Raw genomic sequence first — 15,933 nt, forward strand, 5'->3', positions numbered from 1 at the left:
CACCAGTCAATGAAGGCAAGCATGCAGGTACAGCAGGTCGTGAAGAAGGCTAATAGCATGCTGGCCTTCATAACAAGAGGAATTGAGTATAGAAGCAAAGAGGTGCTTCTGCAGCTGTACAGGGCCCTGGTGAGACCACACCTGGAGTACTGTGTACAGTTCTGGTCTCCAAATTTGAGGAAAGACATTCTGGCTATTGAGGGAGTGCAGCGTAGATTCATGAGGTCAATTCCTGGAATGGCAGGATTGCCTTACACGGAAAGACTGAAGCGACTGGGCTTGTATACCCTTGAGTTTAGAAGACTGAGAGGGGATCTGATTGAAACGTATAGGATTATGAAAGGACTGGACACTCTGGCAGGAGGGAACATATTTCCGTTGATGGGGGAGTGCCGAACCAGAGGACACAACTTAAAAATACGGGGTAGACCATTTAGGACAGAGATGAGGAGAAACTTCTTCACCCAGAGAGTGGTGGCTGTGTGGAATGCTCTGCCCCAGAGGGCAGTGGAGGCCCAGTCTCTGGATTCATTTAAGAAAGAATTGGATAGAGCTCTTAAAGATAGTGGAGTCAAGGGGTATGGAGATAAGGCTGGAACAGGATACTGATTAGGAATGATCAGCCATGATCATATTGAATGGCGGTGCAGGCTCGAAGGGCTGAATGGCCTACTCCTGCATCTATTGTCTATTGTCTATTGTCAATGATGGACAAACCCATAAGCACCCTATTCTCATGCTATCGAAAATATCAACCCTCTTTTCAAGCCCATTTGTTGCGTCCTAGTTGTGCTGATGCAAGACGAGACAATACTACTCATTGACTGATAAGGATCTTCCAACTAGGATTCAGGAAGCATTACAAGTTGTCAAAGTTGTAAACTTTTTCTGCAGTCTCTATTTTTACCCATGGTTATAACAAGCTATCCATCTCTGAACCAGACATTGAAAAGATGGTATTCTGAACAGGCATGGGGGTACTTTGTCAATAAGTGAGAATGCTGTTTGGGCTCTGTAATGTCTTTAAAGAGTGAAGTTGGAAAAAGCACAGCAGGTCAGCAGAAGAGGGGAGTTGACATTTTAGGTCAGAACCTTTCATCAGAACTCGACGAGGAGAAGGGGAGCTGTGAAGTATATAAATTGGGGTGGGGCTGGGGGAAAGATTAGTGGGATGGTGATAGATGGATGCACATAAGAGGTGGCTCTGGTTGGTCAGTGGAAAGAGTCTAATGGATAGGTAGGAAGGAAGATGGACAGGCAGGGTTGGGTTAAGGGGACAGGGTGGAGAGGGAGGGCTGGGCCTGAGATAAGGTGAGGTTGGGGAGATTTGGAAACTGGTGAATTCTATGGGCATATCGTTGTAAGCTCCCGAGGCAGACAATGGGCGGCACGGTGGCACAGTGGTTAGCACTGCTGCCTCACAGCACCAGAGACCTGGGTTCAATTCCCGCCTCAGGTGACTGACTGTGTGGAGTTTGCACGTTCTCCTCGTGTCTGCGTGGGTTTCCTCCGGGTGCTCCAGTTTCCTCCCACAGTCCAAAGATGTGCAGGTCAGGTGAATTGGCCATGCTAAATTGCCCATATTATTAAGTAAGGGATAAATGTAGGGGTATGGGTGGGTTGCGCTTCGGCGGGTCGGTGTGGACTTGTTGGGCTGAAGGGCCTGTCTCATATTTATGTCTCATTCGCTCCAATTAACCCCACCTTTTGGTTGCCCAGCCATTTCAATTCCCCCTCCCACTCCCCCAACGACATGTCCATTCTGGGCCTCCTCTACCCTCAACAAGGCCACACGCAAACTGCAGGAAGAACATCTCATCTTCTGCCTCAGGAGCTTACAACCATTCGGCCCAGATAAAATTCACCAGCTTCCAAATCTCCTCACATCCCACCTCATCCTAGGCCTAACCCTCCCTCTCCACCCTGCTCCGTTAACCTGACCCTACTTGTCCATCTTCTTTCCCACCTATCCACTACACCCTTCTCACCGATCAATCACAGCCACATCCTACCTGCATCCACCTATTGCCAATCCACCCACCTTTCCCACAGCCCCACTCCCCTCCCTCTATTTATTTTGCAGCTTCCTCCCCCTACCCCAGTCCTGATGAAAGGTTCTGACTTGAAACATTGACTCCCCTTCTCCCCTAATGCTACCTAACTTGCTGTGCTTTTTTTCCAGCTCCATTCTTTTCCCATTTTGACTCTTCAGCATCTGCAGTTCTCACTATCTCTATTGTTGTGGTTCTGTTCGCCAAGCTGGGAATTTGTGTTGCAGACGTTTCGTCCCCTGTCTAGGTGACATCCTCTGTGCTTGGGAGCCTCCTGTGAAGCGCTTCTATGTTTCCTCCGGCATTTATAGTGATTTGTATCTGCCGCTTCCGGTTGTCAGTTCCAGCTGTCCACTGCAGTGGCAGGTATATTGGGTCCAGGTCGATGTGCTTATTGATAGAACCTGTGGATGAGTGCCAAACCTCTAGGAATTCCCTGGCTGTTCTCTGTTTGGCTTGTCCTATAATAGTAGTGTTGCCCCAATCGAACTCATGTTGCTTGTCATCTGCGTGTGTGGCTACTAAGGATAGCTGGTCATGTCGTTTCGTGGCTAGTCACTATATCTCTGTAATATCCTTGCCATCTTCATGTGTTGATAAATCAATCTTTTGGTAAGTTTAATTTCTAGTCCCTCCTTGTGTAGCTGAACAATACATTCAACTTCAACTCACCACTCAAGGAAATCCTTGAAAGATTTGACAGTGTCTTAGCCCAATTGTTGCAGTTTAATTTGAAAGGCAAACATAGAAAATAGGAGTAAGAGAAGACCATTTGGCCCCTCAAGCCTGGTCCACCATTCAATACGATCATGGCTGATCACCCAACTCAGTACCCTGTTCCTACTTTCTCCCAAATCCTTTGAACCCTTTACACCTGAAAACTATATTTAACTCCATCTTGAAAAATTCAATGTTTGGCCTCAACCACCTTCTGTGACAGAGAATTCCAGAGGCTCACTCCTCTGTGTGAAGATATTCCTCCTAACCTCAGTTCTAAGTGGCCTACACTGTATCCTTAAACTGTAACCCTGCTTCTGGACTACCCAGTCATCAGACACTTCTTTCCTACATTTACCCTGTCTCATCCTGTTATAATAGGTTTCTACAAGGTCCTCCTCAGTCTTCCATAGCCCAGTGTATATAATCCTAATCAATTCAATCTTTTCCATATACATACGTCCTGCTATCCCAGAATCAGTCTGGTAAACCTTTGTTGCATTCCCTTTATAGCCAGAACATCCTTCCTCAGATAAGGAGAGTCAAACTGTATACACTAATATATATTGTGAATAGTTGGGGTCCAAGTAATAATCCCTGCAGTACTCTGTTCAGTACTGTCATTGTATTCCAAGTGCATTGCTCTTAGATCTTTTATAATGGACTCAAGCATATTTGCCCACCAATGTTGTCAGGCTAACCAGTCTGTAATTCCTGTTCTCTCTCTACCTTCATTTTTAACTAGTGAGGTACAGTAGCAACCCTCCAATCCATAAGAACTGTTCCAGAGTCCACAGAATTTTGAAAGGTGGCCACCAATGCATTCACTCTTTCGAGGGCCACTTACTTAAATACTCTAGGGTTTTATCAGCCTTTAATCCCATCAATTTCCACATCACCATTTCCCTTCTAATACTGATGTCTTCAGTTCCTCACCCTTATTTGACCCTGTCTTATAGTGTCATAGAGATGTACAGCATGGAAACCAACCCTGTCCAACCCGTCCATGCCGACCAGATATCCCAACCCAATCTAGTCCCACCTACCAGCACCTGGCCCATATCCCTCCAAACCCTTCCTATTCATATACCCATCCAAATGCCTTTTAAATGTTGCAATTGTACCAGCCTCCACCACATCCTCTGGCAGCTCATTCCATACATGTACCACCCTCTGCGTGAAAACATTGCCTCTCAGGTCTCTTTTATATCTTTCCCCTCTCACCCTAAACCTATGCCCTCTAGTTCTGGATTCCCTGACCCCAGGGAAAAGACTTTGTCTATTTATCCTATCCATTCCCCTTATAATTTTGTAAGCCTCTATAAAGGTCACCCCCTCAGCCTCCAACGCTCCAGGGAAAACAGCAACAGCCTGTTCAGCCGCTCCCTGTAGCTCAGATCCTCCAACCCCGGCAACATTCTTGTAAATCTTTTCTGAACCCTTTCAAGGAAGGAGACCAGAATTGCACGCAATATTCCAACAGCGGCCTAACCAATGTCCTGTACAGCCGCAACATGACCTCCCAACTCCTGTACTCAGTGCTCTGACCAATAAAGAAAAGCATACCAAACGCCTTCTTCACTATCCTATCTACCTGTGACTCCAATTTCAACGAGCTGTGAACCTGCACTCCAAGGTCTCTTTGTTCAGCAACACTCCCCAGGACCTTACCATTAAGTGTATAAGTCTTGCTAAGATTTGCTTTCCCAAAATGCAGCATCTCGTATTTATCTGAATTAAACTCCAACTGCCAATTCTTAGCCCATTGGCCCATCTGGTCCAGATCCTGTTGTAATCTGAGGTAACCCTCTTCGCTGTCCACTACACCTCCAATTTTGGTGTCAGCTGCAAACTTCATAACTGTACCTCTTATGCTCGCATCCAAATCATTTATGTAAATTAAACAATTGTAGAGGGCCCAGCACCGATTCTTGTGGCACTCCACTGGTCACAGGCCTCCAGTCTGAAAAACAACCCTCCACCACCAGCCTCTGTCTTCTACCTTTGATCCATTCCCCAATATTATGTTATTTGTCCCCTCCTTTGAGAAAACAGAACTAAATTATGTATTTAATTATCTCTTTGTTCCCCATTATAAACTCCCGTTTCTGACTTTCTTTTCTGAAACCAGACAGAAAAGCACCTTGAACACTTCGTTACCAAGAAAGGCATTACTTCTGATGATGCCTAAATCCAAGCTGTACAGGAGTGGTGTGAACTGAAGACAGGAAGTGAACTGCGTGGTCTAGCTGGTTACTATAAGTGGTTAGTGTCGGTTTGCATAAGATTGGCCTCTCCACTCCATGATTTGCTGAGGAAATTGGAGAATTCTTAAGGAATGGTTGGGAAAGGATGTACAAAGTGTGATACTTCACAGAACATCCACAGGGAGTTGGACCCAGCATATGAAGACTCTTCTTGCATCTTCAAGCAGAAGCTGTCTCATCACCTGATTTAGGACAAGTGGGTCTTGCAGATGCTGGAGCTGAGAGTGAAGATTGCTGATGAAGGACTTTTGCCCGAAACATTGATTTTCTTGCTCCTTGGATGCTGCTTTAACTGCTGTGCTTCTTCACCTGATTTGGCTAACCAAATTTCCAACTCCCACTCATATAGAAATAGGTACTAGTTTTTTTGGTCTAGGAATGGTGTTGTCACAGGTTCAAGAGTAGAAAAAGAGTGATTACAGCTCTTGCCAGTCAGAGTCTCAGGCTGAACAAGAGGAATATGGAGAATTACTCCAGCTGTTACACCTGACTGGAGTCACACACGAGACATTAAGCCCCACTGTTTCCAAAGGCATGAGAGAATTAAAGCATTTTCTCAAAGTCGCCAGTGTACCTGTCTGATGGCCTCAAGTTTACAGAAAACCTGGACCAGGTTTCTGTACTTAACGAGAATTATTTACTACAAGTAAATAGATTCTAACTAAAGGTAATCAACTATGAACTATTAACATTTAACTCTGCACGTTAACAGTCCAATCCCTTTTAAAAACCCCTCATATACAAATATGGATAAAAAACTTGGTGTTATTGATAGAGAGGAAAAAAAGCTGGGAAGTACAGTTCAGTAGCCCCGTATCTCAGGATTTTATGAGGTGTTTCGTTTGTTTCCTAAGTCCTTCACTATTCTGATCATTTCGTTTTGAGTTCTTTCACTTCTTCATAGGAGCCACAAAACAACTGGTTCACAGATAATACAGTCTCTGACTTACGGGTTAAAGGCTATGTTCACTGACAGCATTGCATGAGTGCTACACACAGCTCAAATATTTGCATATGTATTTAAACAGGTTCAGGTTTTTAAATGGGATGCAGAAAATGGGAGGACGGACTGGGCAATGTGGCAGGAGGGAGAGAAAGAGACAGGGAGGCAGGGAGGAATGCGGTGAACCAGGAACAGAGAGTGAGGGCTCTGAATGTGGAAATAGGACCCACCCCTCCTTTCCTACACACCCTGTATCCTCAATCTTCTCAGCATGCATCCTACACCCAACACACAGCCCTCACTCTCTTTCTCCTACCTCAGCCCTAACTTTACGGCCCCTCCAGCAACAACGCACAGTTTCAGCAGGATGCACTGTTTACAAGACCCACTGTAGCTGATTACAAAAGGTGTGCTGGATTAAATAAAGATTTGAAATCATGATGTTATGATGTCTCAGTGAAGTTTGACAAGTTCAGACATATTGTCCAAGTTTTAAATTCCTAATTCTCTCGACTTCACTGGGTGAAAGGGGAATGTGTGACGAACAGAAGCCACACTAGATCCTTCAATAATGAGAGAGGGTAAACCAGAGTGCAAGTAACAGTGAAAATCAGAGACCAGGGACCAACGCTTTTGTACTGGATTAGTGGTGCTGGAAGAGCACAGCAGTTCAGGCAGCATCCAACGAGCAGCGAAATCGACGTTTCGGGCAAAAGCCCTTTATCAGGAATAAAGAGCCTGAAGCGTGGAGAGATAAGCTAGAGGAGGGTGAGAGTGGGGAGAGAGTAGCATAGAGTACAATGGGTGAGTGGGGGAGGAGATGAAGGTGATAGGTCAAGGAGGAGAGGTGGAAAAGAAGATAGGCAGGTCGGACAAGTCCGGACAAGTCAAGGAGACAGTTACTGAGCTGGAAGTTTGAAACTAGGATGAGGTGGGGGAAGGGGAAATGAGGAAACTGTTGAAGTCCACATTGATGCCCTGGGGTTGAAGTGTTCCAAGGCGGAAGATGAGGCGTTCTTCCTCCAGGCGTCTGGTGGTGAGGGAGCGGCGGTGAAGGAGGCCCAGGACCTCCATGTCCTCGGCAGAGTGGGAGGGGGAGTTGAAATGTTGGGCCACGGGGCGGTTTGGTTGATTGGTGCGGGTGTCTCGGAGATGTTCCCTAAAGCGCTCTGCTAGGAGGCGCCCAGTCTCCCCAATGTAGAGGAGACCACATCAGGAGCAACGGATACAATAAATGATATTGGTGGATGTGCAGGTGAAACTTTGATGGATGTGGAAGGCTCCTTTAGGGCCTTGGATAGAGGTGAGGGAGGAGGTGTGGGCACAGGTTTTACAGTTCCTGCGGTGGCAGGGGAAAGTGCCAGAATGGGAGGGTGGGTCGTAAGGGGGTGTGGACCTGACCAGGTAGTCACGGAGGGAACGGTCTATGCGGAAGGTGGAAAGGGGTGGGGAGGGAAATATATCCCTGGTGGTGGGGTCTTTTTGGAGGTGGCGGAAATGTCGGTGGATGGTTTGGTTGATGCGAAGGTTTGTAGGGTGGAAGGTGAGCACCAGGGGCGTTCTGTCCTTGTTACGGTTGGAGGGGTGGGGTCTGAGGGTGGAGGTGCGGGATGTGGAAGAGATGCGTTGGAGGGCATCTTTAACCATGTGGGAAGGGAAATTGCAGTCTCTAAAGAAGGAGGCCATCTGGTGTGTCCTATAGTGGGACTAGTCCTCCTGGGAGCAGATACGGCTCTGCTCCCAGGAGGACCAGTTCCACCATAGGACACATCAGATGGCCTCCTTCTTTAGAGACCGCAATTTCCCTTCCCACGTGGTTAAAGATGCCCTCCAACGCATCTCGTCCACATCCCGCACCTCCACCCTCAGACCCCACCCCTCCAACCGTAACAAGGACAGAACGCCCCTGGTGCTCACCTTCCACCCTACAAACCTTCGCATCAACCAAATCATCCACCGACATTTCCGCCACCTCCAAAAAGACCCCACCACCAGGGATATATTTCCCTCCCCACCCCTTTCCGCCTTCCGCATAGACCGTTCCCTCCGTGACTACCTGGTCAGGTCCACACCCCCTTACGACCCACCCTCCCATTCTGGCACTTTCCCCTGCCACCGCAGGAACTGTAAAACCTGTGCCCACACCTCCTCCCTCACCTCTATCCAAGGCCCTAAAGGAGCCTTCCACATCCATCAAAGTTTCACCTGCACATCCACCAATATCATTTATTGTATTCGTTGCTCCCGATGTGGTCTCCTCTACATTGGGGAGACTGGGCGCCTCCTAGCAGAGCGCTTTAGGGAACATCTCCGAGACACCAGCACCAATCAACCAAACCGCCCCGTGGCCCAACATTTCAACTCCCCCTCCCACTCTGCCGAGGACATGGAGGTCCTGGGCCTCCTTCACTGCCGCTCCCTCACCACCAGACGCCTGGAGGAAGAACGCCTCATCTTCCACCTCGGAACACTTCAACCCCAGGGCATCAATGTGGACTTCAACAGTTTCCTCATTTTCCCTTCCCCCACCTCATCCTAGTTTCAAACTTCCAGCTCAGTAACTGTCTACTTGACTTGTCCGGACTTGTCCGACCTGCCTATCTTCTTTTCCACCTATCCACTCCACCCTCTCCTCCCAGACCTATCATCTTCATCTCCTCCCCCACTCACCCATTGTACTCTATGCTACTTTCTCCCCACCCCCACCATCCTCTAGCTTATCTCTCCACGCTTCAGGCTCACTGCCTTTATTCCTGATGAAGAGCTTTTGCCCGAAACGTCGATTTCGCTGCTCGTTGGATGCTGCCTGAACTGCTGTGCTCTTCCAGCACCACTAATCCAGTATTTGGTTTTCAGCATCTGCAGTCATTGTTTTTACCAACGCTTTTGTTGCTTATGCTCTTCTTGATCCTGTCTTAAAAGAGATGAAAGCAAGGGTTTACTCAATACGTAACAATTGATGTGTTTCTGATGGATGAGTAACATACATAAACAAGAAAGGCTTCTTCTGGGCCCAGTAAAACCCCAGCCTGCTACTCTCCTGTTTAGTAGCTCCCCATCCCAGTCTGTCCTGCAACTACCACTCCATGTGGAAACCCTCCCATTTTCTGCATCCCACTTAAAAACCTGAACCTGTTTAAATACGTATGCAAATATTTGAGCTGTGTGTAGCACGGATGCATTGCTGTCAGTGAACATAGCCTTTAACCCGCAAGTCAGAGACTGTATTGTGAACCAGTTGTTTTGTGGCTCCTATGAAGAAGTGAACAGCAACATCAATCTGCTGCCACAATCACTGGAAAAAAAACAGCGAAAATACAATGATATTCAAAAATGAACACGCAGGTTGTATGGGAGCTAGATTTTGAGGTACATTAAGTGGGTCAGACCAGGACAAACCATTCACACGTTTCAATGGGTTTTTCCTTCTGGTATTGGATATCTAGGGAGGAACAAGGGGCGGATTCACAGTAGCCAATGAGAGGCAACTTTGCTTTCCAGCTAAATAATTTTGCCTATTTAAGATTAAGGCAGTTAATGTTTTGTTCTTTACTCTGAGGTGCCTCAATCAACTCCTTTTCGTCATGGTGAGTAGCCAATGTGGTACATTCAATCCAAATCTTGTTAAATGAATTGATTTTGCAGCCAATTATGATAGAAAAGAGGGCAGAGGTGAACTGTAACAGCATATTTATGCATGTACGGTTATTTCACACTGTATCTCATCAGCTTAAGGGAAATGGCCATTGCCCATGTCTTGTTTAATTTATTCTACGGCAGAATATATTTCTATCTCTTTTAAGACGGTGTCTCAGAGATTAATTTATAACTAAACAGAAAGGTTCAAAGGGAAAGCAGCAAAAGGATCCACAGATCTCTGTTTAAAAAGAAACTGGCTATGATTTGAAGTAGATCCCAAAATAGGTGCTAAATTGTCAGAGGCCACTTTATCTGTCCATTGGCCTCAGTGGGTGGTCTGAGCCAATTCAAAGGACAAGAATTATCAATAAGCCACTAGAAGACTATCAACACTGAGTGTGCTCCCTACAATGTGGAGGTGGCAGTGTTGGACTGGGTTGAACGAGTTCAAAAATCACAACACCAGATTATAGTCCAACTGGTTTATTTGAAAGCACTGGCTTTCAGAGCGCTGCTCCTTCATAAGGAACAGCACTCTGAAAGCTAGTATTTTCAAATAAACCTGTGGGGCTATAACTTGGTGTTGTGTGATTTTTGAACTTATACTCCCCATCACAACATGCCAATTCTGTGAAGGCAGCAATCTGGTTGGGTTTCCACACGGAGTGGTAGTTGCAGGACAGGCAGGGATGGGGAGCTATTAAACAGGAGAGCAGCAGGCTGGGGTTTTACTGGAGAAGCCTTTCTTTCCTCCTCAATGCAGGCGATGATACTGGAAATCTGCCCACTAATCTGAAATAAAGCAATTAGCAGACAGAATTTGTTAAAGGGGTATTGACTGCAAAACCCAATCCATTTTTTGGTAGTCTCACAGGAAAAGCCATGGGACCGATTGACACCAGGTGGGAAAGGGTGGATTCTCAGCAGGAAATAGAACATAGAACAGTACTGCACAGTATAGGTAGCAGCAGAAGCTGCTGTTGATCGTAGCAGTGTTGGGCTGGCAGTGGACTTTAGTCCTTCACTATTGTTAGATCGACATTCCAAATAAGGGGAGATTGAGAAAGAAGGGTACCCCAAGACAGCGCTAGTGAGGATTCTCACAGAGACCCCCAGAGATTGCTGTTCCCATGGGACTGTGCATTGTGGAGGAGGCTCTTCCAGTCCAGAGGAAATGAAGAAAAGGAGCTAGAGGAGGCCAACTGTCCAGAGACAAAAGCACCATGTGGTTCAGGCAAGTGAAAGAATGCTGTTATTGCGATGCCCAAAGCAAGACAGAAAACAACAAGTCAATATGTTGGAGAAGACAGTAGCCCACAGAGTCGCTACAGGGAAAGGGTGCATTGCCTTCAATTGTGAGATCACCATTGCCTTTGCAGATTGGTCTCTCCTCCCTTTGTGAGCTGCTGCCGGAGAGATTTGTTCAAATTGCATCAGTGGTCACTCTATGCCAATTGCTCTCAAGATGACTGTGTCCTTGAATTTCTATGCTTTGGGGTTACTCCAGGAATGAACCAGAGACCTTTGTGGCATACTTCAAGCTTCAGCTGACCAATGTATAAAAGGTCTTCTTTAGGTGAATGTTTAGGTGAACAAATGACTTACGCTACCGGTTCGGTCAGAAGAGCCAGAAGCCCCATCTGTACAGCTGGATTCCGCACACTTCAGTGAGATAAATTAAGGCCATCAATGCTCCATCATGGTAACCTGCTGTCAATCAGAAAATATATCATGTTAGCAACATCCAATTCGTATGTGATCATCGACAAAGTATCATACAACTGTCCGCTCCCTATCCTTTGTACTCCCAGGATCTGTAGATATTGTGTCTGCCGTGGCCATTAGAGGATTGGCATTATTGTAACAAGGGATACCCAATGAAGAGATTGCTCATTAGACTGAGAGATTTGCATGCAGAAAGTGAGAAGCGTTAAAATGAGGACCATGCATCCTCTAAGGCCAACATTGTGCAGACTGATGCATAACGTAATGGTTCTGAATAAGGTAATGTTCATGTTACATTGAGCTCCACCCAGTCTGATGATGCCACAGTGTCTTTGGGCGGTGACAGAGAAGTTCTGCACTAACCTTTGTGGGAAGTATTCTGTATGGGTCAAGTAGAATGTGGGGGAGGTGGGGGGGCAACATATATTGTGGCTGTATTCCACATAGGATCATCTCTGTGATTAGGATACTTCAATGTTATAGTTGGGTTAGGAATAAGACTGAAGGGTATCAAACAGAAAACGTGAACAGGATGATTTTAAAGTTGGAGGGTAATGATATGTTGGCATAAAATCACCAACAACTTAGACTTCAAATGAGAGCAGCCTAAGCAGCACGGTAACTCAGTGGTTAGCACTGCTGCCTCACAATGCCAGTTACCCGGGTTCAATTCCAACCTTGGGTGACTGTCTGTGTGGAGTTTGCACATTCTACCTGTGTATGTGTGGGTTTCCTCTGGGTGTTCCAGCTTTGTTTATCAGTCACAATGTTTAAAAAACATTCGGATGGATAGGTGAACAGGAAAGGTTTGGAGGGACATGAGACAGGAGCAGGCATGTGAGACTAGTTTGGTTTGGGATTATGTTTGGCATGGTATTAAGGAGCATTCATATGAACGTAAGTGAGAAATGTAGAGACAGTGTTTTGGGAGGAAATTCCAGAGTTTGTATTGTAGGAATCTGAAGGTGCTGCCACCTACAGGTAAAATTGAGAATACCTAAGTGGCCAGAATTAGTGAAGCACAAATATCATAGAACCCCTACAGTGTGGAAGCAGGCCAAGTCTACGCTAATCCTCTGAAGAACATCCCACCTTATCCCTGTAACCCTGCATTTCCCATGGCTAACTCACCTCGCCTACATAACCCTGGTCAAGGTGGGCAATTTCCCTTGGCCAATCCACCTCATCTGCATATCTGTGGACTGTGGGAGGAAGCTGGAGCATCTTGGGGAAACCCACACAGACATGGGGAGAACGTGCAAACTCCACACAGTCACCTGAGACTGGAATTGAACACAAGCCCCTGCTTCTGTGAGGTAGCACTTCTAACCAATGAGCCACTGTGTTGCCCTCATGTTATTATGCACGTCTGAAACGGTAGGACTTGAACAAAGGTCATCTGGCTCAGAGATAGGGACATTACCATTATATGGCAACAGCCCCAGTCTCAAAGGGTAGGACTTGCTGCAATAACAGAGATAGTAGTAGGCAAGGTTTTGGATGGATTTAAAAACAGTTGAGAATATTAAAATCCAATTATTGTTTAGTCAGGTGACAATGTAAATCAATGAGCATAAAGACAACTAGTAGTGTCAGGATATTGTGCTGCAGAGTTTTGGATTACTTTCAGCTTACCAAAGGTAGAATGTAAAGGATTGTATTAAATTGTCATTAGCAAAAGGAAACAAACGAAATGAATGAGAGCTTCTATAGCAAATGAATTTCAGGCAGGGATGAAGTTGTGAAATGTTAAAGAAATGAAAATGGATGATCAGAAGTTTGGTGCACATATGAGATTAATTCAGTCGCATTTGGACACAATTTTATCTGTTGCCAGGCATATCCACACAACTCATTTCACACACCACAGGCATGTACACAAAATATATGCAACCTCCCACCTTATTGAGTTCCACAGCTTTTTCACAAAATGTAAAAACCAGACTACTTCAAACTTCAGAACACTACCTGATAATTAAAGATCTTAGAATGAAATCGGAATTGAAGAAAAGCAAAAATGATGGAACTGATAAAAGAGAGTGAATATGAAAAAATATCAAAGGTGTTAAGTGAAAAAAAGGAAGAAAGTGTAGAGAATCACAAAAAAATGTGTCAAGTAAAAAGTGAGTTTTAAAGAGATTTGTAAAGAAGGAAAGGAAGAGTAAATGTTTGCGAAAAAGTGAAAGTACAAAAGGGTATTTCTGGAATGATGGTAAGGAATGCATGGTTGGACTGAAGGGTCTGTTTCCATGCAGTATATCTCTGATTCCATGTGCAGGTTTTGTGAATTGGCCGTGTTAAGTTGTTCATAATGTCCAGAATGTGTAGGTTTGTGGATTAGACATGGGAATTGTGGGGTTACAGGGATAGGGCAGAGGGTTGAGTCTGGGTCAGATGCTCTTCAAAGAATTGGTGTGGACATGTTGGGCTGAATGACCTGGTGGATCATCCATGGAAAATGCAGAGATGCAGGGATCGGGTGGGACGCTGTTTGGATGGCTGATATGGATTTGATGGGCTGAATGGCTTGCTTCCACACTGTAGGGATTTTCTGAATTTTAAGCTCACATTCAGAGTTTGATCAATCAGATAAGGCCATTACAGAATACTGTACAAGGTGACAGTAATATTGCGACAAACTAGGTATCAGATCATGATAAATAGACTGTTTACTGTCATATCATAATATAATAAAAATTTTATTTTAATTTTTTCAGACGACCTACACTGATAAAGGGGAGAAGGTATGGTACATCTGCTACTTAAAACTTCAAACAGTTTGCTGGCTTTGTTTTTCCGTATTCTGCCGACACAAAGACAAACAGAATAATTCAAAACTCTTCCGTTGCAGCTGGAGAAAGGTCGATTTGTCAGCTTTCACCATGCCACGTTCTGGGTAGGAAACGCTAAACAGGTAAAATGAGTAGCAAGATTTATTTCTATCCCAGCTACAATATTGAAGCATCCAGGCACACCTACAGCTGAAATCAAGAACACATTATATTTATGTAGCACGTTTGACATAATAAAACATTCTAAGGTGCTTCATAGGACCTTTAAAAAACAAAATATAACACCTAACTATATAAGGGCAGATGCTCCAAAACAGGATGAAAGAGCTAGGTGTTAAGGAGCATTCATATGAACGAAAGTGAGAAATGGAGAGACAGTATTTTGGGAGGGAATTCCAGAGATTGTAGTGTTGGAAACTGAAGGTGCTGCCACATACAGTTAAAATTGAGAACACTTAAGTGGCCAGAATTAGTAAAGCACAAATATCAGAGAATCCCTACAGTGTGGAAACAGGCCATTTGACCCATCAAGTCTACACCGACCCTCTGAAGGAGGGAGGGTCTGTGGGGGAAACCAGAGTGTCCAGGGGAAACTCTCAGACATGGGAAGAACATGCAAACTCCACACTATCGCCTGAGGCTGGAATTGAACCCAGGCTCCTGGTACTATGAGGTAGCAGTGCTAACCACTAACCACTGAGCCACTTCCATGTTATTATGCACGTCTGAAACAGGTAGGACTTGAACACAGGTCATCTGGCTCAGAGATAGGGACATTACCGTTTTATCGCAACAGCCCCGGTCTCAAAGGGTAGGACTTGCTGCAATTACAGAGATAGTAGTAGGCAAGGTTTTGGATGGATTTAAAAACAGTTGGGAGAATATTAAAATCCAATTATTGTTTAGTCAGGTGACAATGTAAATCAATGAGCATAAAGACAACTAGTAGTGTCAGGACATTGTGCTGCAGAGTTTTGGCTTACTTTCAGCTTACCAAAGGTAGAATGTAAAGGATTGTATTAAATTGTCATTAGCAAAAGGAAACAAATGAAATGAATGAGAGCTTCTATAGCAAATGAATTTCAGGCAGGGATGAAGTTGTGAAATGTTAAAGAAATGAAAATGGATGATAAGTTTATGTGCACATATGAGATTAATTCAGTCGCATTTGGGCACAATTTTATCTGTTGCCAGGCATATCCACACAACTCATTTCACACACCACAGGCATGTACACAAAATATATGCAACCTCCCACCTTATTGAGTTCCACAGCTTTTTCACAAATGTAAAAACCAGACTACTTCAAACTTCAGAACACTACCTGATAATTAAAGATCTTAGAATGAAATCTGAATTGAAGAAAAGCAAAAATGATGGAACTGATAAAAGGTGTTTAGTGAAAAAAGGAAAGTGTAGAGAATCACAAAAAATGTTTGTGAAGCAAAAAGTGAGTTTTAAAGAGATTTGTAAAGATGGAAAGTAAAGTAGAAGGGAGGTGAAAGTAGAAAAGGGTGTTTCTGGAATGATGGTAAGGAATGCATGGTTACAACAGATAGCAAAGGAATAACGTGAATACTGGGAACATATAATCAATCTGTCAAGACCTGCAAAGAGGAAAACAAATTAATGAAAAGTGAACCGGTCTCTATTTCAGATGTCATTAGGGCTTTAAATGATTCTTCACATTTTCTGTTACTTTTACCTTTCATACTTAGTTTGAAAAAAATCTACAGAACAGGAAAGGAACATAATGGACAAAGATTTGAAAAGTTTGGAGACAAAGCAGATTAATTCAG

The 15,933-nt window shown here is 44.7% G+C and overlaps 1 protein-coding gene across 3 annotated transcripts in view; it reads left to right on the forward strand.

The window, feature by feature from the left end:
* The window catches only part of hpda (4-hydroxyphenylpyruvate dioxygenase a), a 64,721-nt gene that overhangs the window by 18,182 nt on the left and 30,606 nt on the right, over positions 1-15,933 (forward strand). For 2 of the 3 annotated variants that reach the window (XM_072589508.1, XM_072589507.1), the window contains exons 3-4: positions 14,060-14,086; positions 14,194-14,256. In XM_072589508.1, coding sequence (XP_072445609.1) covers positions 14,060-14,086; positions 14,194-14,256 — 90 coding nt within the window. Of the gene's footprint in view, positions 1-9,470; positions 9,566-14,059; positions 14,087-14,193; positions 14,257-15,933 lie in introns of those variants that run through there. The other variant, XM_072589509.1, reaches the window with a different exon arrangement.

Source organism: Chiloscyllium punctatum, chromosome 19 (assembly GCF_047496795.1).
Source record: "Chiloscyllium punctatum isolate Juve2018m chromosome 19, sChiPun1.3, whole genome shotgun sequence".
Lineage (NCBI taxonomy): Eukaryota > Metazoa > Chordata > Chondrichthyes > Orectolobiformes > Hemiscylliidae > Chiloscyllium > Chiloscyllium punctatum.